Below are 22,624 nucleotides of genomic sequence, written 5' to 3'. Positions count from 1 at the left end.
GGAGTTATCTTTGAGGATAAGGGTTACAGGGCTGGAGAGATGGTTCAGCAGTTAAGATTGCTTGTTGCTCCTAAAGTTCGGTTCCCAAGCACCCATGTCCAGTGGCCCACATCTGTCTGTAACTCTAGCTCTAGGGGATCCGATGTCCTGACCTCTACCTCTACACAGGTAGCATGGACACACAGACACAGAAGAGTCTTTTTTAAAAGGCATAGGGACTAATAGGTGGTTAGAAAGCATTTCACATAATGTTGAATTGAGAGCTGGATAGCCCAGGATTATCCCAGTCTCCCGAAACAGGCTAGCCTTCTGCATTGGGACATGGTTTTTACTGGCCTGAGTTTCTACCGTGAGTCTTACAGGGAGGGAACCTGTACCCATCTTTCTCAGCTTCATTAACTTTTTTTTTTTTTTAAAGATTTATTGCATATACAGTGTATATATGCCTGTAGGGAGAGGGCACCAGATCTCAGTGTAGATGGTTGTAAGCCACCAGGTGGTTGCTGGGAATTGAACTCAGGACCTCTAGAAGAGTAACCTCTGAGCCATCTCTCCAGCCCAGTCTTAACTTTTATTAGAGAGATAATCACCTGGTCACAGGTGTTTCAAGGGAGCAGCTGGCTGTTCAGCCAGTTTCAGCATTGTTGGGGCAGATTGTTAGACTGGAAACTTGCTGGAGGGGAGGGGGTTCAGCATCCCAAGTCAGAAAAGAATCTATGAAGTCATCTTCAAACTTTTTAAAATGGTGGGGTTGATGTGCTGAGAGGACTGCTTAACAGTTAAGGACATTCACTGCTTTTGTGAAGGATCTGGGTTTAGTTCCCAGCACTCACTTGGCTCCCAACTGAAGCCTGCTGGCTTCTGCAAGCACCAGGCACTGCATGTATGTGGTGCACATACATGTGGGCAAAAAAACAAAATCTAGTTTAAAATGTGGAGTGCAAGTGGTACATGCATTTGATCCTAGCACTTGAGAGGTGGAGGCAGAAGCATCAGGGGTTCAGGACTAGCCTGGAGTACATAGTGAATTTGAGGCAAACGTGGGTTCATAAAATCCTGTTGCAAAAAGGGGGGGGGGCGTCCAGGGTGAATAGGGTAAAAATACATTGTATACATGTACAGTTTCTTTGTGTAGCCCTGACTGTCCTGGAACTAGCTGTATATACCAGGCTGGCTTTCCAGCTCATGGAGATCTATCTGCCTGCCACTGCCTCCCAGTGCTGAAATTAAAAAAGCATGCACTAGGCTGGGTGGTGGTGGCGCACGCCTTTAATCCCGGCACTCGGGAGGCAGAGGCAGGCGGATCTCTGTGAGTTCGAGGCCAGCCTGGTCTACAGAGTGAGTTCCAGGAAAGGAGCAAAGCTACACAGAGAAACCTTGTCTTGAAAAAACAAAAACAAAAACAAAACAACAAAAAAAGCACCACCACCCCACTGCCTGGCATAAAAATATTGTTAAAAGTTACCCAAAGGGCAGGAGAAACACACCTGCAGATGAACCTTTTAACTCAGTTTGTCTGAGTTGCCTGGCTTAGTAAAAATTCAGTCACAAAGCAAAGACTTACATTTTTGTTTTTGAGACAGGGTCCTCACTATGTAGCTCTGGCCGTCTTGGAATTTAAGAGATCTGCCTGCTTCTACCTCCAGAATCTCGGGGGCAGTGGCAGGCAGATCTCTGGGGTTAAAGGCGTGCACCACCATGCTTGGCTCACTTGTTTTAAACTGGCTTTTCAAGTGAGATGTCAGGCTCTGCTTTGTGATGCTTCTACCACGATGGGTTTAGGGTGGCTCCCTCCTTTAATCCCAGCACTGCGGAGGCAGTGGCAGGCGGATCTCTGTGAGTTCGGGCCAGCCTGGTCTACAGAGTGAGTTCCAGGACAGCCAGGGCTACACACAGGAACCCCCTGTGAGGGGGAGGGGCAGTCATTAAATAGGGAAGAACAGCCATCAAGAGGGCTCACTCATCTGCATTTATAGGTTGGTAAATCATTGTGAGAGTCGCCATGAACTTTGTGAAATATACAAAAACAGATGTGTGTGTTAACGTTTTCTCTAGAAGGAATTGGAAGTTTCTTTTTTTTAAAGATTTATTTATTTATTACATATACAATGTTCTGTCTGCACGAATCCCTGCAGGCCAGAAGAGGGCACCAGATCTCACTACAGATGGTTGTGAGCCACCATGTGGTTGCTGGGAATTGAACTCAGGACCTTTGGAAGAACAAGCAGTGTTCTTAACCTCTGAGCCATCTCTCCAGCCCCGAATTGGAAGTTTTAATTCTACCGGGGACCTTGGCTGCAGAGAAGCAGCAGTGGACTCAGATCGAAATCAACGCTACTGTTTCAAACCAACTCTGGTTTATGACTCCATCTCTTTGAGAGTCTGTCTCATGCCCACAGTTGTCTTTAAGGGGTCCTTTCTTGAACTGGGAGCCTCATGATCTGGGAATTGGGGTCCCGGTGGGTTCCTGTCCACCTTCAACCTGGACAAGCAAGGGAGAGACAGTCCGCATGCAGCATGTGGAGCAGGTCCCACACTGCAAGGATCTCAGGGAGGTCTGGGGGAGCAGGATACTGAAACTACACAGGAGTGGCGGCCATCCTGAGTACCTCCCTGGACACTATGCAAATAAGCTGGATCGAACCCCGCCCCTGCTCGCGTCCCGGAAGCTTGTTTCCGGGACTGGCATCCTCTGCGTTGCTGCTCTGCTCGGCGGGGACCCCGCGCGCGGCCATGGCGGTGCGGCGGCGGCCAGTGCGCGTGCTGGTGGACATGGACGGCGTGCTGGCAGACTTCGAGTCTGGCCTCCTGCAGGGCTTCCGCCGCCGCTTCCCCGGGGACCCGCACGTGCCGCTGGAGCAGCGCCGCGGTTTCCTCGCCAGCGAGCAGTACCGAGCCCTGCGGCCGGACCTAGCGGTAGGAGGCCCTCCCTGGGCAGGGCCATCTGGGTTCTACTCCAGTCACCCCAGCTTCTGAACCCACAGTTCATCCCTGACTAGAAAGCTTGAGAGCGCTCACCCACCTCCAGCATTTTATCCCGTGTGGACTCGGGCTGCTTAGTGTGGGTCCTCTCTGGGGCTCCCCCTGCTGTAAGACAGGAGCGGGATGAGGTCTGTCTCTTTCAGGAGAAACTGGCCAGTGTGTATGAAGCTCCAGGCTTTTTCCTAAACTTGGAGCCCGTCCCTGGGGCCGTGGACGCTTTTCGAGAGATGAACGACTTGCAAGAGTAAGGAGGGTGGGGAGGGGGCGGCGGGAGGTCAGCCCGCTCCCCAGGCCTAACTGCCCCCTCTCTCTGCAGCACCGAGGTCTTCATCTGCACCAGCCCACTGCGGAAGTACGACCACTGTGTGGGCGAGAAGGTGCCGGCGCCTGCGCAGATTTAGCTTTCCAAATTTGGTTTTTAAAAATAAACCACAGAAAGTGGGGGTTGGGGGGAAGGAATACCACACTTTTCAGGCTTAGTCCCACTTAACCCAATGCCTCACTGACCCTGCATTTAGAGTCTAGCAAGCCCACTCACTTTTTTCCCCCTTTTCTGCCTTTTTTCCCCGCCTGTACAGTATCGTTGGGTAGAGCAGAACCTGGGGCCTGAGTTTGTGGAACGGATTATCCTGACTAGGGACAAGACAGTAGTCATGGGGGACCTGCTCATTGATGACAAAGACACCATTCAAGGTTGGGCCAGTTAATCTTGACAACCTCCAGGCACCTGGCCTGTTGGGATTAGGGAGAGGAGTAAAAATAACCAGATTACAGACCGCATGCTGTGCCTTTCCTGCTGCAGGCCTCGAGGAGACCCCAAGCTGGGAGCACATCTTGTTCACCTGCTGCCACAATCAGCACCTGGCCCTGCCCCCCACCAGGAGACGGCTGCTTTCCTGGAGTGATAACTGGAGGGGCATCATAGATAGCAAGCGAACCGGCCTGTGAAGGACCCTGAGGTGTGTCAACAGGAGCCTGCACGCACAAGTGACTTTCTCCAGGCAGGGAGCCACGGTAACCTCCACTTGAACAGACTCCGCCATCTGGCCCTTCTCAAGATGGCTGCACCCAGAAGGAGCAGGGCTGGTACAGAAATACAACGGGAAAATCAGGAGATTTTTAATAAAAATGAAAACCAAAAGCGAGGCTTTAGTTCTTTGAAGACCCTTCTCTTAGGAGAGGAAAGGGCCCGTGCTCGGGGGTGGGGTAGAGAACGGTGGTTCTGATAAAGAGGCCTCTTCCTTCCCTCATCTAGTGGCTGTACAGACAGCCCCAATTCCACACCCTTGTAGATCTCCTCCCTCTAACACAGCTTTTAGTTGCCCATCTAGTGGGGACCCCCCATTTTTCCTGAACCCCAACTTCTCATCAGGTCCACCCTCTTCACTTTCCCCCCAGCTTCATTTTTCTTTCACTGGCACAGGAGGGAGGGAGTCACCAGCTACAGGATCTTGCTGTTCTTCTGACATTATTGGGACCCTGCTTCTTCCTTTTGTGACAGGTCATAGCCCAAGTTGGCCAGGAACTCACTAGGTGGGCTAGTCTCAAACTTATGACTACCCCCCATTTCTCAAGTGATTGGATTACAGGTTTGGCCACTGCGCTCCTCCGGCATCTAGTTCTAGGTGTCTTTATTGAAGATCTATCTGTCAGAGTCCTAATGGGTTGACATTTGCCCTGGAAGCTGGTGGTTCCTGGAGAACAGCGAGAAGCAGATCTGGATAGCCATGAAGGGTTCAAATCCAGGGCTCCTATTCCAGTGTCAGAAGATCTGATCACAGGCAGAGGGGGCCAGAGCAACTTTTCTGAAGGGACAGGGATGCCACAGTTGGCAGCTGGTATATGAGGGGTCCACAGCCTGGTCACAAGGGGAGCTGAAGTCGCTGTCTTTCTGACCATGTCCTAGGATCTATGTAGGGCCTCTCCAAAGGGACAAGGTATGCACCTCCACCCCTGGTCCCGTCTTTATTCTGAGCTTAACTCCTGGGCCTTGAACTAATGCCTGATGGCCATCTGGTTACTAGTCCTTCAGGTGTGACATCCAAGGGCAGAGACTTCATCTTTGCATTCCTCACATGGTGCCAGGCCGGGTTGTGTGGACATTTGTTTCTGGGCTACAGAGCTGTCCAAGTCAATGTCTGCCATGCCCAAATGCCCAGCCTCAGTGCTAGAGGAGTTACCACACAGCACCTTCCCAGCTAATAAGGCCAACTGATCTCTAGTCATCGACGTCACTCTGGACACTCCTGTTACTGGCCACTCTCACAAGGCTTTCTACATGAGGTGTAGCTGGGCACTGGGGCACCAGAGGTGTCTGCTGTCTGCAGTTGTTGGCAGTGCCACTCCTTGAAGGCCATAACAATTTTGGTTTTCTCCTCTAAGCATCTCAGGTCTGGCTTCTTCATTCCTATGGCTTCTCCTAGCCAAAAATACCCGCCATGCTCAGAGACTGTACCTTGCATACAGCTGACCAGGCATCCCTTGGGCAGGATGGGCTCAAGGTGCTTCCTATGCCTATGACAGGACTAATCTCAGACAGAAAGTGATAGGGTCTTGGGGTCTCCTTGGATCAGGGCTGTTGTGGGGCCTCAGTCTTTGGCAGTGGGATACCCAGGGCTGAATGGGCCTGCTGGCTGCGGGCCTCAGCCACCTGGCTTGGGGAGCAGAAGTCTTCTAGGAAGATCTGGGCCAGGTTCCGGAGCCTTGTGTTGGCTGAGAGAGAAAAGCGCAGCATGCACTGGACCACGGGCAAGGAGGTGAGCTCGGGATGGGGGCTGGTGCCGGGTGAACTCAAGTACATGAGTGTGGTGACAGCAGATAGCACCGTCTCCTCGTTAGGACTGGACAGGCAGTTGGTGATGAGCGGGATGCCTCCGGCCTGCAGGATGTGCTCCTTGTTGGCCTTGTCCGGGCACAGGTTACAGAGGCCCCCTGGAGAAAGGCAAGGATGAGCGGGGTGCTGTGGTCCTGGCTTCCTCTCATCTCTCCTCCTTTCTGGCTAGTGAGTCTTGGGGGAATGCCCAGGCCTGGGGAAAAGTCTGTCTATGGACAAGGACTGCAAAGTCACCACACCCCAGTCTTCTCTCAAGACTTCAGGAAGTCCAGCCTGCCACTATTATCCCCAAGTCAAGTGGACACAACACCATGCCTCATTGTTACTAGAATTCTGGAGAGTAGGAAAGTCCAGAGTGAGAGACCAGAAAAAAACTCTCGGTGGAGGGACTGGGAGGAGGAACTGCAGCCGGTATGTAAAATCAATAAATACGTTTATTTAAAAAAGAAAAAGACTGTCGAGAGATGCTTAGCGGTTAAGAGTGCTTATGATCTTCCAGAGGACCTGGGTGCAGTTCCCAGCACCTACACGGTGGCTCACAGTGACCTGTGACTTCAATTCCTGGGGCTCCAATGCCCGCTTGTCTCTATGCATACCAGGCATGCATGTAGTGCATGTACATACAAACACGGACATAAAGACCCAAACCTGCATGGGCACAGGTCCCTTCTTCCATTTTCAGGTTAGGCCCCCTTTGGCCTTGGGGACAGATGCTACCTTTTCTAGGGGCACACTTTGCTTTAGCTCTGGCTCCTCAATGCAGGAAGCTGACTTCCTGTTCTAACTCAGCTTCCGGCCATCAGGGCTCTAGGCCCCTCTGCCTAGCTGACAGCATCTCTTGAAGATGAGAAGAGGGTGAGGGTCTCAAAGAAACCCTGGCGGGGGAAGGGGAGGGAGAGAGAAGAATAAAAACAAACAACATAAGGACTGGCCAGGAGGTGGTGGGACACACACCAGCACTTGGGAGGCAGAGGTAGGTGGATCTCCGTGAGTTCAAGACTAGCTGGTCTAGACAGCAAGTTCCAGGACGCCCCCCCCCCCAAAAAAAAAATGGTGGAAGCAGCCTGTGTTCCCAAAAATTGGAGCACAGGCTCTACCTGGGCTTCCCCTCTCCAAACTTCTTGGGCTAGAGATGGCTCAGCAGTTAAGAACACTGACTGGGCCGGGCAGTGGTGCCACACACCTTTAATCCCAGCACTCAGGAGGCAGAGGCAGGTGGATCTCTGTGAGTTCAAGGCCAGCCTGAGCTACAGAGTGAGTTGCAGGACAGGCACCAAAACTACACAGAAACCTTGTCTCCAAAAAAAAAAAAAAAAAAAGGAGCACTGACTGCTCTTCCAGAGGACCCAGGTTCAATTCCCAGCACATATATGGCAGCTCACAACTGTCTGTAACTCCAGGATCCAACACCCTCACACAGACATACATGCAGGCAAAACACCAATGCACATAAAATAAACATAAAACAAAAAAACAAAGACTGGAGAGAAAGCTCAACAGTTAAGATCACATACTGCTCTTGCCGAAGACCTGGGTTCAGTTCCCAGCGCTCCCATAAAGCAGTTCCCAACCACTTCTAACTACAGCTCCATATTACCTGATGTTCATGATGTCCTCTTCTGGCCTCCAATGGCACCTGTGCCCACATGGACCTATCCCTAGCTCCACCCCTGCCACATACATACACATACATGAAATAAAAAATTTTAAATCTTAAAAATAAACAAAATAAAAAATACAAATTTTGGGGTTGGGGAGATGGTACTTGCCATGCAAGATGAGACCCTGAGTTTGATCCCTACCACCTACATAAAGTCAGACATGATTGTGTGGGTCTGTAGCTTCTTTATGGGACAGGAGAGAAAAAGAGAGAGAGAGAGAGAGAGAGAGAGAGAGAGAGAGAGAGAGAGAGTGAGTGTGTGTGTGTGTGTGTGTGTGGTGAGCTTCAGATTTAGTGAGAGACTCTGTCTCCAAAAACCACAGTGGAGAGCCACAGAGGAAGATCTACCTCTGGCCTCCACACTCATGAACACACACACACACACACACAGAGAAAGAATTAATTTGTTTGTGTGTGTGTGTGTGTGTGTGTGTGTGTGTGTGAGAGAGAGAGAGAGAGAGAGACACACACACACACACACACACACACACACACACACACACACACACACATTACAGCTCTGGCTGGTCTGGAACTTGCTATGTAGACCAAGCTGGCATTGAACTCACAGAGAGTAATCTGCCTTTGCCTCCCAAATGCTGGCATTAAAGTCCTATGCTATCATGCCTCCCTACAATCCTTTACTTTTTTTTTTTTTTTAAGAAACCTGATTTAGGGGCTGGAGAGATGGCTCAGCAGTTAAGAGCACTGGCTGCTCTTCAAGAGGACCCAGGTTCAATTCCCAGCACCCACCTGTCTGTAACTCCTGTTCCAGGGGATCTGACTCCCTCATCCCTCACATAGACATGAAGGCAGAATACCAATGTACATAAAGTAAAAATAAACAAAAATTAAAAAAAAAAAAAGAAACCAGCTTTAGGATGGATCTCGAATATCTCACTTATATAAAGACCAAGACCAAGTAACAGCAACCCATGGGGACAGAGGTCAGAGCTGTGCAGCCTGCATGGGGCACATGGAGAAACAAGCCACATCTTGATGGAGATGCCATTACATGGAAGGGCACATACTTTAATGAATTTAAGGATTAATTAAACTGCCACTTATGTGCATTTTACTGTACATTCATCCTATGTACAAGAAGGAGCGGACTGGGGTGTGCCTTGGTGGTGGAGGGCTGGCCTAGGTCCCTGGGTTCACTCTCAGCACCACCAAAACAAAACAGAGAAAAGCAAGTCCTGACTAGCCAAAGAATTTGCTTTGGACAGACAAAGACAGGGGGGGGGGGGGGGGGGGAACCAGCTAGAGGCAGGAGGCAAAGACTCTGCTGGACACCAGTAACCATAGAAACCCCTGAGAGGCAGGAGAGGAAATCCCAAGTATAACTTGAAATGGGAGCTGGATTTGGAGAAGCAGACGAACTGGAGCCACAAAGCAGGCACTGGTGCTGGGAAGGGCTCTCAAAGGACTGTCCTGGGGATTAAAAGAGCGCTGGGCACCTGCTGACTGGGTGAGCGCTCCTTGACGAGATCCAAGATGTTACCTCAACTTAAGGATCTGACCACACCAGGGCACAAGGCTGACCTGGCCTGTGGTCAAATCTTCCTCGGCGTAGGATGAGGTGGCAAACCCTCATGATCCTAGCTACTAGGGCAGCTGAGGAGGGAGGATCACTTGAGCTCAGGAGCCCATGGGCAACCTGGACAACATAGTAAGACCTTCCTTCACTCAAAAAATATAAGACCAGGTCAGGAGATGCAGGTAAAGGTACTCAAGCCTGGGTGGGACCTGAGCCCAACCAACTACAGGAACCCACAGAAAGGTGGCAGAGAAACTGACTCTATAAGGTTGTCCTCTGACCCCCACATGCACACAATGGCATGTATGTGCATCCCTTACACATCACACACACAATAATAGTACAATAGAGTTTAAAAAAAGAAACAGAAAGCTTCACTGGGGACCAGTCTGTTCTAGGGCTTTACTTCAGCACCTGTGAGAGAAAGGAAAATACACATGCATGTATATGCTCACATCCATGAAACAACACAGAAACCGGCTGGCTGTAGGAGACAGGAATCGGTATGAGGACAGAAGTGGGGCGAGGCTTCTCTGAAAGTACCTTGTGATATTAGTTTTCTTTTCTTCCTTCCTTCCCTTCTTTTAAATAGATAGGGTCTCACAGTGTGGCCCATACTGTTCCTGAACTCATGGTCCTCTTGACTCTATCACTCAAGTGCTAGAATTATAGGTGTGTATAACTACTCTTGGCGTATGACATTGCTTTTTTTTTTTCATTATATTGGTCAGACTGGCAAGATATTGCAGGTCAAGGATATATACCAAGATATATAACTATATTTAAAACAAATCTAAAGTAGGGTGTGGTGGCTCACACTTACAATTCCAGTACTTGGGAGGCTGAGGCAGGATGTTGCCCCAAATTCAAGGACAGCCTGGACTACACAGTGAATTGCAAGCTATCTTGGGTTATTGAGTTTGACTCTGTCTTAAACAATAACACAAGCATACATACGTAGATACAGGCTACCTCATGCATAGATTATTCAAAAATTATACATAGATACTTACATATGGATTTATAAATCCAGAAAATATCTCTGGAGAATATACTAGAAGCTAGCTGTAGGAAGCATTATCAAAGGGGCTGGAGACCATGGAGCAGAGTGGAGTGCCTGGCAGGCACACAGGAGGCCTTGGAGTCCACACCCTAGCTCAGTAGCAACAGCCACAGAAAGGGAGGACAGGCCTGGTGACACACACCCTCAATCTCAGCACCTGGGAAGAAGAGGCAGGCATCTCAGTGAGTTTGAGGCTAGCCCAGTCTACATAGCATGTTCCAGGCCTGCTAGTACTACATAGTAAGACGTTATCTAAAAACAAACAAACAAACACAAAAAGGAAAGAAAAGGTGGTACACTATGATGTATATATGCATGCACATGACAAGGCATCCTATGTAGCCCTGGAGGGCCTGGAACTCTCCATGTAGACTAGGCTAGCAGTGGACTTCTGGAGATCTTCCTGCCTTTGTCTCCCAGTCATGGGATTACAGTTGTGTACCACCATGTTGGGATTTCACTCTTGAATTCTGTAAATTCTATACCATGCTGGCCAGTTGTGTGTCGCATAAATAAAATACAACTGCTTATGCCTAGAACAAGCCTGCTTGGTCTCAAACTAGAGGGCTCAGGAGATCTTCTGGCCCAGGACTCCCAAGTAACTGGGACTGTGCGTGCATGCCACTATACTCTGATTGTACTTTACTTGAAAAGAAAAAGACAACTCTTTCAAATGCCAAAGACATCTAATTAAATCAAGAGAAATACACTGTTGCTTTCCAAAGAAGATGGAGACTTAGCCTTTGAGCACTACTACCACCTGGTGGCATCGTTATGTATTGCAAGATATAGGAAGACACTTTAACCTGAATTCTCAGAGGTCGCTTTTTTGGGGGTGTGTGGTGGGGATGTGGGGTAAGGGATGGGGGTGTGGTTTCAAGTCCTGCAACTTTGATCAGGCTGGTTTCTAACTCACAGAGATCCACCTGCCTCCGCCTCTGAGAGCTGGGATTAATGGCATGTGCCATCACAGCCCTGCTAGAAGCCATTTCTTGATCCTAGCTTTAGCAACAAAACTGCTAAAACCCTGTGGGGCCCTAAGAATCAATCAGTTTTCATAGAAGCAAGATACTCATCTCTTTGCTCTGTATGTCCTGGTTGCTTCTAGGATAGTACAGACAGATGTATAGGATGTTTTTAACTAGGGCTTCAGCTCAACTCTTTTTTCGAGACAGGGTTTCTTTGTGTAGCCTGGCTATCCTGGATCTCGCTCTGTAGACTAGGCTGGTCTCGAACTCAGACCTCCCTGCCTCTGCCTCCTGAGTGCTGGGATTAAAGGTGTATGCCGCCACCACCAGCCTTAGACAGCTTTTGTGTGACTAAAGCCACTGCCTGGTGGCTGTTAGTTCCTCTGTGATTAAATGTGACCCCTGGCCTTTGGGGACCGCCTATGCTTTCGCACCAGAGCTGACTCCTAACTGTGGCAGAGGAGACACAGTGGAGTAGACACAACAAACAAGGGAAGATGAAGCCCAGGAGTTGGGCTTGGGCTCTGCCTGCTGGTTCCATTGGACACAGAACTCAGATCCTTGAAGATTAGGATAATACTAGTTAGTTACTAGATAACTCTATCACAACTAGTGGGAGTCAACTTTGTTGAGGAGAGGTTTCCTGATATACAAGGGTTTAGTCCCTCTTGCTGGGCACAGGAAAACAGCACCCCACCCTTCCCAGGAAATGACAGCCAGTCCAGGCCATGGTGGCAAGGGACTACTGTGTCCTTCAGAGCCCCACCACAGCTGGTGGGATAATGGCAACCAGTGATGCTCCAGCAGATCTCAGGCTCCTGGTCTCAGAGAGGCAGAAAGGCATGTGTCCAAGTCAGGGGACGGCTCGGGAAGTCAGTGTTCTCCTACAATGTGGGTCCTGGGAACTGAAAGGTTGTCAGGTTTGACAACAAAAGCCTCTCCCCAATGAGCTATCTCACTGGTCCCTTTCACTTAATTTTTAAACTGGTCCTTAAGCTTTACTGAAACTTTGAACCTGGTTGTGCGATCCTTTATGCAATGTAACTTCAAAAACCATAAAATCATCTCACCTGCACCCACGTCTTGGGTGTGTACTATTGTTCTTAAGTACCCACCTCTCTGACACCCACACTTAGACCTACACGGTGGAAAATCTCCTTTCTACTAACTTTGCTTCACTCTGACTCATCCTGAAATTCTTTCCAAGGACACAGGTTTATCTGGGTGGAGGTCCCTCAGCCCACCAGCCTGAGTTCCACTGGAACAAGGTCCTGCTGCAGCTCCTAGCTGCTAACAATAAGCGTATCTCCAGGGTGAGAGGCAACGACACCCGGGAAGGACAGAGCAGGCCCACACTTGTTGTTGATTGGTATTTTACTCTTTTGGGAGGCCCGCCACCCAGCTCCCAAATAAGTCACACATGGAGATGTATTCTTACTTCTGAATGCCCGGCCTTAGCTTGATTTAGTTTCTAGCCAGCTTTCTTTACTTTAGATTATCCCATCTACCTTTTGCCACTGGGCTTTTCCCGTTTGCTTACTTCTGTCCATCTTATTCCGTTGCTGGTTGTGTAGCTGGGTGGCTGGTCCCTGATGTCCTCTTCCTTCTCTGGCTCCTCCTTTTCAATCCTCCATCTCTTGTCCTTGCTCCTCCTAGATTTCTCTTTATATATGTTCTCTCTGCCTGCTAGCCTCAACTATCCTTTCTCCTGCCTTGCTATTGGCCAGTTCTTTATTAGACCATCAGGTGTTTTAGACAGGCATAGTAACACAGCATCGCAGTTAAACAAATGCAACATAAACAAAAGTAACACACCTTGAAATAATATTCTACAACACACACTAAGCAGCATTCCCTCACTGCATGTTAGTGCTGCAGGAGCTGACAGCTATGGTCTGGTAGTCAGGGCAGAGTACAACCAGCATGCTGGACTGGCTTTCTTCACTTAACACTGCCTAGGCATCAGCTGGCAGGCTAAGGATCCACACTCCTACTGCTCCTACTTTTCTAGAGGGCGAGAATTCCTGAGCAGAAGGGTGGTTCCCCTGATGGGATACTGTCCTATCCTACCTGGGAGAAGAGAGATATCAGCTTTAAAGCCATCTGGATTCAGGTCTATGGGCAGAGGCCTAGGGGATTCTATAGTTGCAGGCAATGACCTGAAAAGGCCAGTTAATTCCCTCAAGCAGGTATTTACAATTCCCCTCTGACAAGTAACCGAGGGAAATCACATGAGATGGTAACTGAATCCAAGCTGTCTGATCCCCCAGCCCAGTTCCTTCATATCACACTCACTCTGCTACTTGCCAACAGAGACATTGGTTTGAGTTCTGAGAGACAATGCCATGGGCAATCTGACTCAGCTTGTCTCTTGTCTGTTTTTTTTTTTTGGGGGGGGGTTTGTTTTTGGTTTTTCAAGACAGGGTTTCATTGTGTAACAGCCCTGCCTGGCTGTCTTGGAACTCACTTTGTAGACCAGGCTGGCCTTGAACTCATAGAGATCTGCCTGCTTCTACCTGGGATCAAAGGTGTGCGACACCACACCCTGATCTCTTGCCTGGTTTTTGCAGAACCAGTCCTTCATAAGGCCTCTGCATCAAGTCACAGGACTGTATCCTTTTGAAAGAATCTCTTTTGCCTCCAACCCTCTCCTTCCATCTTCCTCCTCAGGCCAAAAGACCTGAGCATCCTTCAAGTGCAGATAAGCACACCCAGGCTTGCTTCTCAGGGCGATCACCTCCTTAGAGCTCCCATCAGGGACACAGACTAGAAGCTCCGAGGTAGACACAGTGCTCTGGGCTGTAGTACGGGTACTTGGCAGTGCTCCCCTCCAGTGGCAGAGGCTTCCAAGGAAGGGGAATGATGACAACCACTGAATCTTCTAGGTCCCACTGGGACTCTCCTTTTCTGTTGCATATAATAAATACAAGAGCAATCTAACCTGCACAGCGTCCCAGAGATTCAAGGCTGAGAACTGGAGCCTCACTCCATACTGGAGCCTTGGACCAGGTGAAGATGGCCAGGCCTAAGTGCTTGGGAAGAAGGAAATGAGATGACACTGGCAGTTCTTGAGGAGGGACAGGACACAGTCATCCACTCAGGGGAGCTGCCCGGAGAGCAGACCCAGGTCAGGCCCAAGTCTCCCATGGAGCCTCCAAGTTGGTAGAGGATCTCATGAGTCCTGCACTGAGAACACTGCCTCCTGCGGGGGTGAGGAGCCAGCAGGACAGACACTGTTTGAACCTGGAGGAACGGCTGCTCTGTGATTGGGTCCTTTTCTCTGGAGTCAGCAGTCTACGTTAGAGGAGCTCTATGGCTCCCAGGTGGAAGCATGGCCACTGTCCCCATTCAGAAGGCAACAGTAGTGAGGCAGAGGTGCACATGGAGGCACTTGGGAACACATCTAAAGACCAACGGTTGTTTGTAGGGTTTTTTTTTTTTTGTTTAAGATGAAGTCTCACTCTGTAGACCCTAGCTGGCCTCTGCCTCCTGAATGCTGGGACTAATGGTATGCATGAGCTTGTAGAGATTTTTGAGACAAAGTTTTGTAAACTGAGGCTTGCCTTAAATTCACTATGTAGCTGAGTCTGACCTTGAACTCCTGATCCTTCTTCCTCCCAGTCTGGGGCCAATTTTTAGACTATTTATCTAGTATAACATTCTTCTAGAAGAACAGAGCTGGCTTGAACTAATAATATCCAGACAACTGGGCTCCTGCCATAGCCCAACTATAGAGGCCCCGCCCATAGGAGTGCTCTGAAGACCCGTAGGCAGCACTTAGAGCGCCACCATTCCCCCTGCAGGTGAGGTTCAATCCCCAGTGTGCCTACAGCTCCACAGGCCTCTTCTGGGTCCTGACTGCTAGGGGAATTTCCTCAGCACCACACTTAATGGCGCGGTTGCTTGTGGAGGGTAAGTACAACTGGAATTTCTGTGTGCTCTGGAGCTCCCGCAGTGAAAAGAGACAGAGGACCTGTATGCCAGCTCTGTGAATTGCAAACATCAAGAAGAGCTGAGTATCTCTAAATACCAATGTATTCAGGGATAAAAGGTGTCCCTGGATTGTTATGCTATTGTTATCGAATTTCTAGGTTACAGGAAACAAAGGAGACAGACGGACAAGCTAAATCACTGCTGCTGCTGCTTCTTTTTTCTTCCAAGACAGGGTTTCTCTGTGTAGCTCAGGTTGTCCTGAAACTCTCTTTGTAGACCAGGCTGGCCTCAAACTCATAGAGATCTGCTTGCCTCTGGAGTGCTGGGATTTAAGGCTTGTGCCATGACTGCCCGACTTAAATCACCCCTTCTTATATTGTAAGTCACCACCACACATGAGGTTATATAACTGAATGTGGAAATCCTGAAACAGCTGGCCAGTTGGGTGTGGTGTGCACAACCTTAATCCCAGCTCTAAACATACATCTACCATTTGTTACTATGTATGTCTGCAAATCAGACTTTTCAGCACTGACCTTATAAAATCAAAGCCATTAAAACTCTGACAAACACTGAGGATGTTCTACATCCCACAGTATCAAACAGTCAGCCAGGTTTGATTATGTGAAAAATAAACAAAAAATCCGTCTTATTAGTATAAACGTTTCCTTTAATAAATAGTAAAATTATACATTTACCAAGGATCCTCCACCCCCTTGGGCAGGGTCTCATGTAGCCCAGGCTGGCCTCAAAGTTATTTAGCTGAAAATCACCCTAAATTCTTGATTCTCTTGCTTCCACCCCCCTTAAAATGCCAGAGCTATACTTATTTGTTATAGTAATGTTTGTTTTGTGTAATGTATATATATGCAAAAATCTTCTCAAGACAGCTAGGTGATGGTGGTTCAGGCCTTTAGTCCCAGCACTCAGGAGGCCTGAAGTCAGCCTGGTCTACAGAGTGAGTTCCAGGACAGCCAGGACTACATGGACAAACCCTGTCTTGAACTGCACCCCCTGGCCCCCAATTTTTTTTTTTTCAGGCAAATAGGGCTTCTGCGTGGGAAAAGGTTAAGAAGCCCTGAGCTAAATGACACGTTTGAGAGGAAAGAGACACACAGGAAGGTGGGCCACCTTATAGACATGGTGTAGACCATTCAACAATCGGCATTACGGAAAGAGCATCTTTTGAGGAATTGTAATCGCTACCCTCCAAACATGAAGCACGCTGTCATTTTCTTTTGCCTTCTAAGTGCTGAGATTAAAGGCACGTGGCACTGCACATGACCGACAGCTGTCATTTCATCAGTACAACTGTGACTATTTACAGGAGACATTCCCACTGTACTTGCTGACTACTGATGCTCCCTCAGAAGGGGACAGGGAGAGCCATTAGGCCCTCACTCAAGATTCTAGGGACTCCCTCCTATACCTCTCAGTCGCTGTGACTGTGCCCTAACCACTGGGGCCTTGGAGGTGCTACAGTTTATAGATGGTGGGAAGCTCCTGAGGGGGTAGGGACTCCAACTATGGCGAGGTCATCCTGTGCTGGGGCAAGTCTATTTGGTGGCACAGCTGCCACGGGGTCACCCCATTCTGTAAGCAGTGGCTGCCCAAGTTGTACTTTGGTGGGTTCTAACTCTGGTTGCTGCTGTGCTCTACAGAGAAGGCACAGATATTGTTCACATCTCCCCTGGCGAAGACTCCCCCAAACATACAGATATAAAAGAGATTTAAGGGCACCTGCTGCCAAGCCTGACAACCTGAGTTTCATCCCTTGATCTCACATGGTGGAAGGAGAGAACTGACTCCTGCATGTTGTCCCTGGACCTCCACATTCCCATCCTGACACATACACAAACACAGATACACATTAAATAAATGTGAAAGATATGAAAAGGATTTTAGAAAAGAGACTGAAGGTAATTTACGTACTAACTCCCTTCCAAGAGTGTACTGTGGAAAGGGTGAAGGAAAGCAGTTCCACGATAGAGATGTCTGGCAAACATTCCCTCAGCCAGGCCATGAAGGTAGTATCAGGAGAGCTAGTCACACTGGCACTAAATGCTCCTAACATGATATGGTAGAAACAGCACCTTCCTTTCATAGGAAAACACAAGAAAAACATTATGCTAGGCATGGTGGCACAAGTCTTTAATCCCAGCACTAGGTAGGCAAAGGCAGGGTGATCTACATAGGGAGTTCCAGGCCAGCCAGAGCTACACAGTGAGACCCTGTCTCAGAAACCACCACCACCCCCGCCCCAAGTGAGACATGATCAAGTCATGTATGCCATGTGGGATCTTGGGCCAGAAAAGGGTATTAGGAAAAAATGAAGGATATTTGATTAATATAAAGACTTTGGCTAGTCATGATGTATCAATACCAGCGCATCAATTATAGCAAACAAACCATACAATGGAGGAAGTTAAGACAGGAAAAAGTGGGTGTGGCTTTGTGGGAATTTTTATATTTGGAATTCTTTCCTCTTTGCTGAGAAAGAGTCTTGAGTGGCTCAGGCTTGGACTTGCTATGCGGCTGGAGATGCGCTAGAGTTCCTCATTCACCTGTCTCCATCTCCTGAGTGCTGGGCTCAGGAGCAGCAGCCACCACACACTCTACCAACTGAGCTATACCCCCCCAGCCTCTTCAAGTTTCCTCAACCTGTTCTAAAATGAAGTTTATCTGGGAGAGAAAGAGATCTCTCTAAGGACACAGCCAGACAAAATGTACAGGGCCCAAGCTGGACCCTCCTTTACACAAACCACCACCAACAAAAAATGCCCTTTTAGGCTTGCAAGACGGCTCAGTGGGTAAAGCACTTGCCACCAAGTTTCATGACCGGAGTTCCATCCCTAGGACTCACATGGTAGAGTAACTGACTCTACAAACTGTCCTCTGAAAGCCAGGGATGGTGGTTCACCTTTAATCCCAGCATCCACGAGGCAGTCAAGTTTTAGGCCAACCAGGGAGGGCTACATAGTGAGATCTCGTCTCAAAAAAAACAACCACAAAATTGTCCTTTGACCTGGCACATGCCCTGCCCTCTCCCATAAATAAAAAAGTTATTTAGAGTATTGTTAGAGAAATGTGCATAATTAAATATTAAACAATTTTGGAATTATCTTCTTCCAATGCTGAGGATTGACTAACAGAGTCTCAGGCATGTGGGTACACACACCATTATACTGGTGCTCCATCACTGAACACATTCCAGGCCTGAAGATATTCCTACTAAGGGTTTCTTTCCCAGTGTATGCAGGGTTCCTTTCATATTGCATGGGGAAATGCTATTATTACTTTTTAAAGATTTATTTATTCATTATGCATACAGTGTTCTGTCTGCAGGTCAGAAGAGGGCACCAGATCTTGCTCTGTAGGTTGCTGGGAATTGAACTCAGGACCTCTGGGAGAACAGCCAGTGTTCTTAACTGCTGAGCCATCTCTCCAGCCTGGAAATGTTATTATTATCTTTTTTTTTTTTTTGGAAATGTTATTTTTTAAGTTGCTCTCCAGGCAATGGTGGCGCATGCCTTTAGTCCCAGTCTCAGGAGGCAGGTGGATCTCCATGAGTTAGAACAAAACTTTGTTTGTCCTGGAACAAAGCCAGTTCCAGGACAGCCAGGACTGTTACATAGAGAAACCCTGTCTTGAAAACAAACAAACAAAAAGTATGTGCTGGAAGAATTTTTGTTTTTCTTAAATTCTAAACCTCTTCCCATGACCCAGATCTAAAGCCCCCGTGTTAAGCAGTCTAACTTCACTCTATCCCATCCTCCTCTTCACTTAAAAAACATTCCCTCTAACAACTTCCTGCTTAGGGCCTTTGTCCACACCGCATCCATGAAGGCTAAAACTTAAGTAGTGCTGCCTCCTGTTGCTCCACCAATCATGCTGTTTATTTCCATCTTGCTTTCTTGTCCACCACCTTGCTCCCCTTCTAGAAAACAAACTCCTTTAGGGCAAAGACTTTTCCCAACCTCTTCACCATCTCTCCAGAACTTGGACCAGTATTTTCCTTATGTAGCACACAATAATAAATATCTATCATTGAGCCGGGAAGTGGTGGCGCACGCCTTTAATCCCAGCACTCGGGAGGCAAAGCTAGGCGGATCTCTGTGAATTCGAGGCCAGCCTGGGCTACAGAGTGAGTTCCAGGACAGGCACCAAAACTACACAGAGAAACCCTGTCTCGAAAAAAGCCAAAAAATCTATCATTGGGGAGAGGAGATGGCTCAGTGGGTAAAAGAGCTTGCCATTCAAACTTGACAACTTGAGTTCAATACCAGGAACCTACCTAAAAAAAAAATTCAGATGCAGTGTTGAGCACCTGTAATCCCAGTACTCTTAGGAGAGACTGGGAGGTTGAGGGGGATTGGCTGGAGGCTCATGGGCCAGCTATGGAGTACGCTGCTGCTCTACTACACAGAAGAAACAAGAGCTCCTGCCTCAGCAAACTGGAACCAGAGAACTGATAACCATGACTATTTTACCTATTCATTTGAGACAGCCATCTTACCATGTAGCCCTAGGTGATCTAGAACTCAATATGTAGACTAGGCTGGCTTTGAACTCACAGAGATCCACCCACCTCTGTCTTCTGAGATAAAAGACATATGCCACCATACTCAGTGAGAACTGACTTTTGAAAAACTGTCCTCTGACTTTCATGCATACACTGTGATGCACATACCCACACTCATTCAAACACACACACACACACACACACACACACACAGTTTAAAAAAAATCTATCATGAATAATTCAAACGGTCATCTAACGGAGTCCTAAGCTATACATTTCAAGTCACCATTGCGTCTCTTGATATATAAGAGCAGTTTCAACTTTGAAACAGTTTCAAGTTTGAAACTTTCAAAGCAGTTTCAACTCACTTCCCTGCTTATCTCTTTTCTAAAGACTAGTTTGTCTTGTAACAGTGTCCTACTCTGTATTCCAGGCTGGCCTCCAAGTCACAACAATCCTCCGGCCTCAGCCTCTCCTAATGCTGGGTTTACAGGCGAGTGCCATCACGCCTGGCTTAAGGGCTCACTTCTAAATCTCTGACGTCGCTCTAGTCAGTATCTAGTCAGTACCCTTACCAATAGCAAACTTCACTAGAGTGTCATTCTCTTCTGACAGCGAGTCGAGGAATAAGTCTAGCACTTGCAGCTGCCGCAGATACTGGTAGTTGCCCGGGTCATAGGCGAAGTTGGCAAGGTTGGCGAGGACCTGCTCCTTGGCGTCTGCAATGGGAAGCGGTACTGGGGTCGGGCCCGTGCGGCTCTGCCGTCGGGGCTCTTCCCGGTCCCTCGTGCCCACCCCGCACCTCTCACCTTGGCTCTCCGTCTCCTGGAACTCAGTGACCAGCGCCTGCAGGTACCCCAGCCGCCCGACGTGGGGGTCTATCTTGGGTTTCTGTGCCATGGTTGGAGCGACGAAGGAGCCGGGAGGACGGGTGGGAAGAGGCCACAAGGCCGCGCGAAACCCTCGCCGGCACCCTGACCTGTCCCGGGGACGACCGAGCGGCAGGCGGCAAACTCTGTCCGGTCCTGGGTTCGGAGTCTGCAGTGATTGGCAGCTGGAGATGAGATATGGGGATGGGGATGGATCTCAGAATGCTGTCAGAGCCGGTTTGAACACCGAATTCAAGCCGGGTGACAAAAAGCTGTGGCGATTTGGAACCAGAGACACACCCCCCACAGCGCTCTCCACACCGCTTCCGGGCTGAGGGCGGAAATCGCTCTAGCCCCGCCCCCGGGAGCGGAAGGGGCAGGACCAGCACGGAATTGGGCGTGGCTAGTGGGCGTGCCCTGGACTTCCCGCGCGATTTCTCGAGCTCATGGCTTTGGGCGTCCGCTGTGCTGCCGCGGGGATGTGTGTAGAGAGGGGGAGGAGGGAGAGAAGGAAAGATGGACGGAACTGACAGATAGATGGACCTTATGGTCGTCTAGGCACGTGGTACTTGAATCCCAGCACTCGAGGAAGAGGCAGGAGGAAGACCTCTATGGGTTTGAGAACAGCCAGAGTTCAAGGCAAGCCAGGGCTACATGGCAAGACCCTGCCTGCAAAACAGAACACCTCCCAGACCCAAAACAAGGGTCCCAAGGAGCGTCAGGGAGGGAGGCAGCTTTGCCATGCTGTCGTCTTGGAGGTGGAGGATGCCGGGGGCAGTGAGTTTTTTTAGGGCAAGGGTCAAGGGTCATGTACTTAGTTAGCTCTGTGTTTGGAAGCAGGGGCCTGAATTACAGCAGAAGGGCTTATGTACTTTACCTTTCCCTGGCCCCCACTTCTGGGGTTCAAGTCTGTGGTTAATCCCTGCCCAATGCCAACCTGGGACAAGAGATTTTCTTTCTTTTTTTTTTTAATTAATTTATTTCTATTTTATGTGCATTGGTGTTTTTTTGCTATGGAACTGGAGTCACAGACAGCTGTGAGCTGCCTTGTGGGTGCTGGGAATTGAACTGAGGTCCTCTGGAACAGCAGTCAGTGCTCTTAACCACTGAGCCATCTCTCCAGCCCGGGACAAGAGTTTTGACCTTAGTATGTGTGTTTGAGTACCGAGGCTGCTCCATGAGAACTCTGGGTTTTGTTGAGGAACCTGTCTAGCTTAGGAAAGTACATCTCAGCTCAAGATGGCCAGGGGTCTTTTTGACCTCTGACTAGAAAGAGCATCAAAGACCTGGGGACCAGGAACCTAGGACTTGGGGACAATGTGGAAGCAAGCTCCACCCTTTTGTGGCCAGGAACTGCCTCAGACCATCCCTAGAAGATTTTGAGGGGATGAGCAAAGTGTGGGTTCTGGAATCTCAAAGACCATTCAGTCTCTCTGATTTTCAGGGTCCTTTGTAGCACAAATCCTAACTGGTCCTAATAATAAAAACTCGGAGTCAGATATAGGGGTAAATGCTGAAAGATTAGGGAGACAAAGGAGCAAGCCACAGCCACTTCTTACCTCTACTGAATCCTCCCATTGAAAGGGGGCTTTGCTCCTGTCTCTACCCCACCTTATCACTTCCTCTCTCTGCCCACCCATACACTTCCTGGGTGGAAGTGTTTCCTCTTCACAAGTACTGGGATCCAGGGCATGAGATCCCAAGTGCTGGGATTAAAGGTATGTGCCACCACTGCCTGGCTTCTCTAGTGGCTAGCTCTGCACTTTGATCTCCAGGCAAGCTTTATTTGTTAGAGCACAAACAAAATACCACTACAACGCTTCCTTTGGGAAAGAAGCCTCAGCCTTTGGTTTTGTGCAAAGGGCAGAGTGACATGGACTTACTCTCTCCGCCCAAGCCCTGGAACACAGTAGATGCTCAATAAATATTTATTAAAGGGATTTTGCCCAGAGATTTTTTCTTTTGAACTTACTATGTAGCCAAGAATATCTTGAACTTCTCATCCTCTTGCTTCTTCTACCTCCTGAGTGTTGGGATTACAACACTTCTAGGCTTATTTGAGGCTGGGGATTGAACCCAGGGCTTGGTACACACTACCATTTTAAGCTACATTCCTACGTCGTTCCTTCTTTGCTTGTTGCCCATAGATTAATACCATTATTACCAACGGGCAAGTGAGATGAAAATTTTCTAGCTGGAGGTTCACGAATACCATTTCACTTAAATGTTTCCTGGAAATGGACCCATTAGCCAG

General features: G+C 48.7%; 2 protein-coding genes across 4 annotated transcripts; one reads left to right on the top strand and one right to left on the bottom strand.

Moving 5' to 3' along the window:
- The first annotated feature begins 2,675 nt into the window (after nucleotides 1–2,675).
- Nt5c (5', 3'-nucleotidase, cytosolic) lies at nucleotides 2,676–4,123 on the top strand. Of its 2 annotated transcripts, none has more exons than XM_059272095.1 (5): nucleotides 2,676–2,916; nucleotides 3,126–3,226; nucleotides 3,299–3,359; nucleotides 3,561–3,675; nucleotides 3,785–4,123. In XM_059272095.1, exons 1-5 carry the CDS (start codon nucleotides 2,734–2,736, stop codon nucleotides 3,928–3,930), a joined length of 606 nt encoding a protein of 201 aa, XP_059128078.1. In that variant the 5' UTR covers nucleotides 2,676–2,733; the 3' UTR covers nucleotides 3,931–4,123. The 2 variants fall into 2 exon arrangements, with proteins under 2 accessions (XP_059128078.1, XP_059128079.1); XM_059272096.1 differs by having other exon boundaries at nucleotides 3,757–4,123.
- Armc7 (armadillo repeat containing 7) lies at nucleotides 3,778–20,694 on the bottom strand. Of its 2 annotated transcripts, none has more exons than XM_059272093.1 (3): nucleotides 20,311–20,694; nucleotides 20,077–20,220; nucleotides 3,778–5,913 (listed from the first exon to the last, which is right to left on the bottom strand). In XM_059272093.1, exons 1-3 carry the CDS (start codon nucleotides 20,399–20,401, stop codon nucleotides 5,552–5,554), a joined length of 597 nt encoding a protein of 198 aa, XP_059128076.1. In that variant the 5' UTR covers nucleotides 20,402–20,694; the 3' UTR covers nucleotides 3,778–5,551. The 2 variants fall into 2 exon arrangements, with proteins under 2 accessions (XP_059128076.1, XP_059128077.1); XM_059272094.1 differs by having other exon boundaries at nucleotides 5,773–5,913; nucleotides 20,141–20,220.
- Nucleotides 20,695–22,624: the final 1,930 nt, after the last annotated feature.

The sequence above is a fragment of the Peromyscus eremicus genome, chromosome 8a, assembly GCF_949786415.1.
Source record: "Peromyscus eremicus chromosome 8a, PerEre_H2_v1, whole genome shotgun sequence".
Classification (NCBI taxonomy): domain Eukaryota; kingdom Metazoa; phylum Chordata; class Mammalia; order Rodentia; family Cricetidae; genus Peromyscus; species Peromyscus eremicus.
This window is presented reverse-complemented; position numbering and strand designations above follow the sequence as displayed.

Bases quoted from the DNA above. Each gene is read 5' to 3' on its own strand.
- Nt5c (XM_059272095.1), top strand. From the start codon at position 2,734: ATGGCGGTGCGGCGGCGGCCAGTGCGCGTGCTGGTGGACATGGACGGC. The intron at 3,227-3,298 runs GTAAGGAGGGTG...CTCTCTCTGCAG, and splicing joins GAGATGAACGACTTGCAAGA to CACCGAGGTCTTCATCTGCA. The intron at 3,360-3,560 runs GTGCCGGCGCCT...CCGCCTGTACAG, and splicing joins ACCACTGTGTGGGCGAGAAG to TATCGTTGGGTAGAGCAGAA.
- Armc7 (XM_059272093.1), bottom strand. From the start codon at position 20,401: ATGGCACAGAAACCCAAGATAGACCCCCACGTCGGGCGGCTGGGGTAC. The intron at 20,221-20,310 runs GTGAGAGGTGCG...TTCCCATTGCAG, and splicing joins CCAGGAGACGGAGAGCCAAG to ACGCCAAGGAGCAGGTCCTC. The intron at 5,914-20,076 runs GTAAGGGTACTG...GCCTTTCTCCAG, and splicing joins TCTAGTGAAGTTTGCTATTG to GGGGCCTCTGTAACCTGTGC.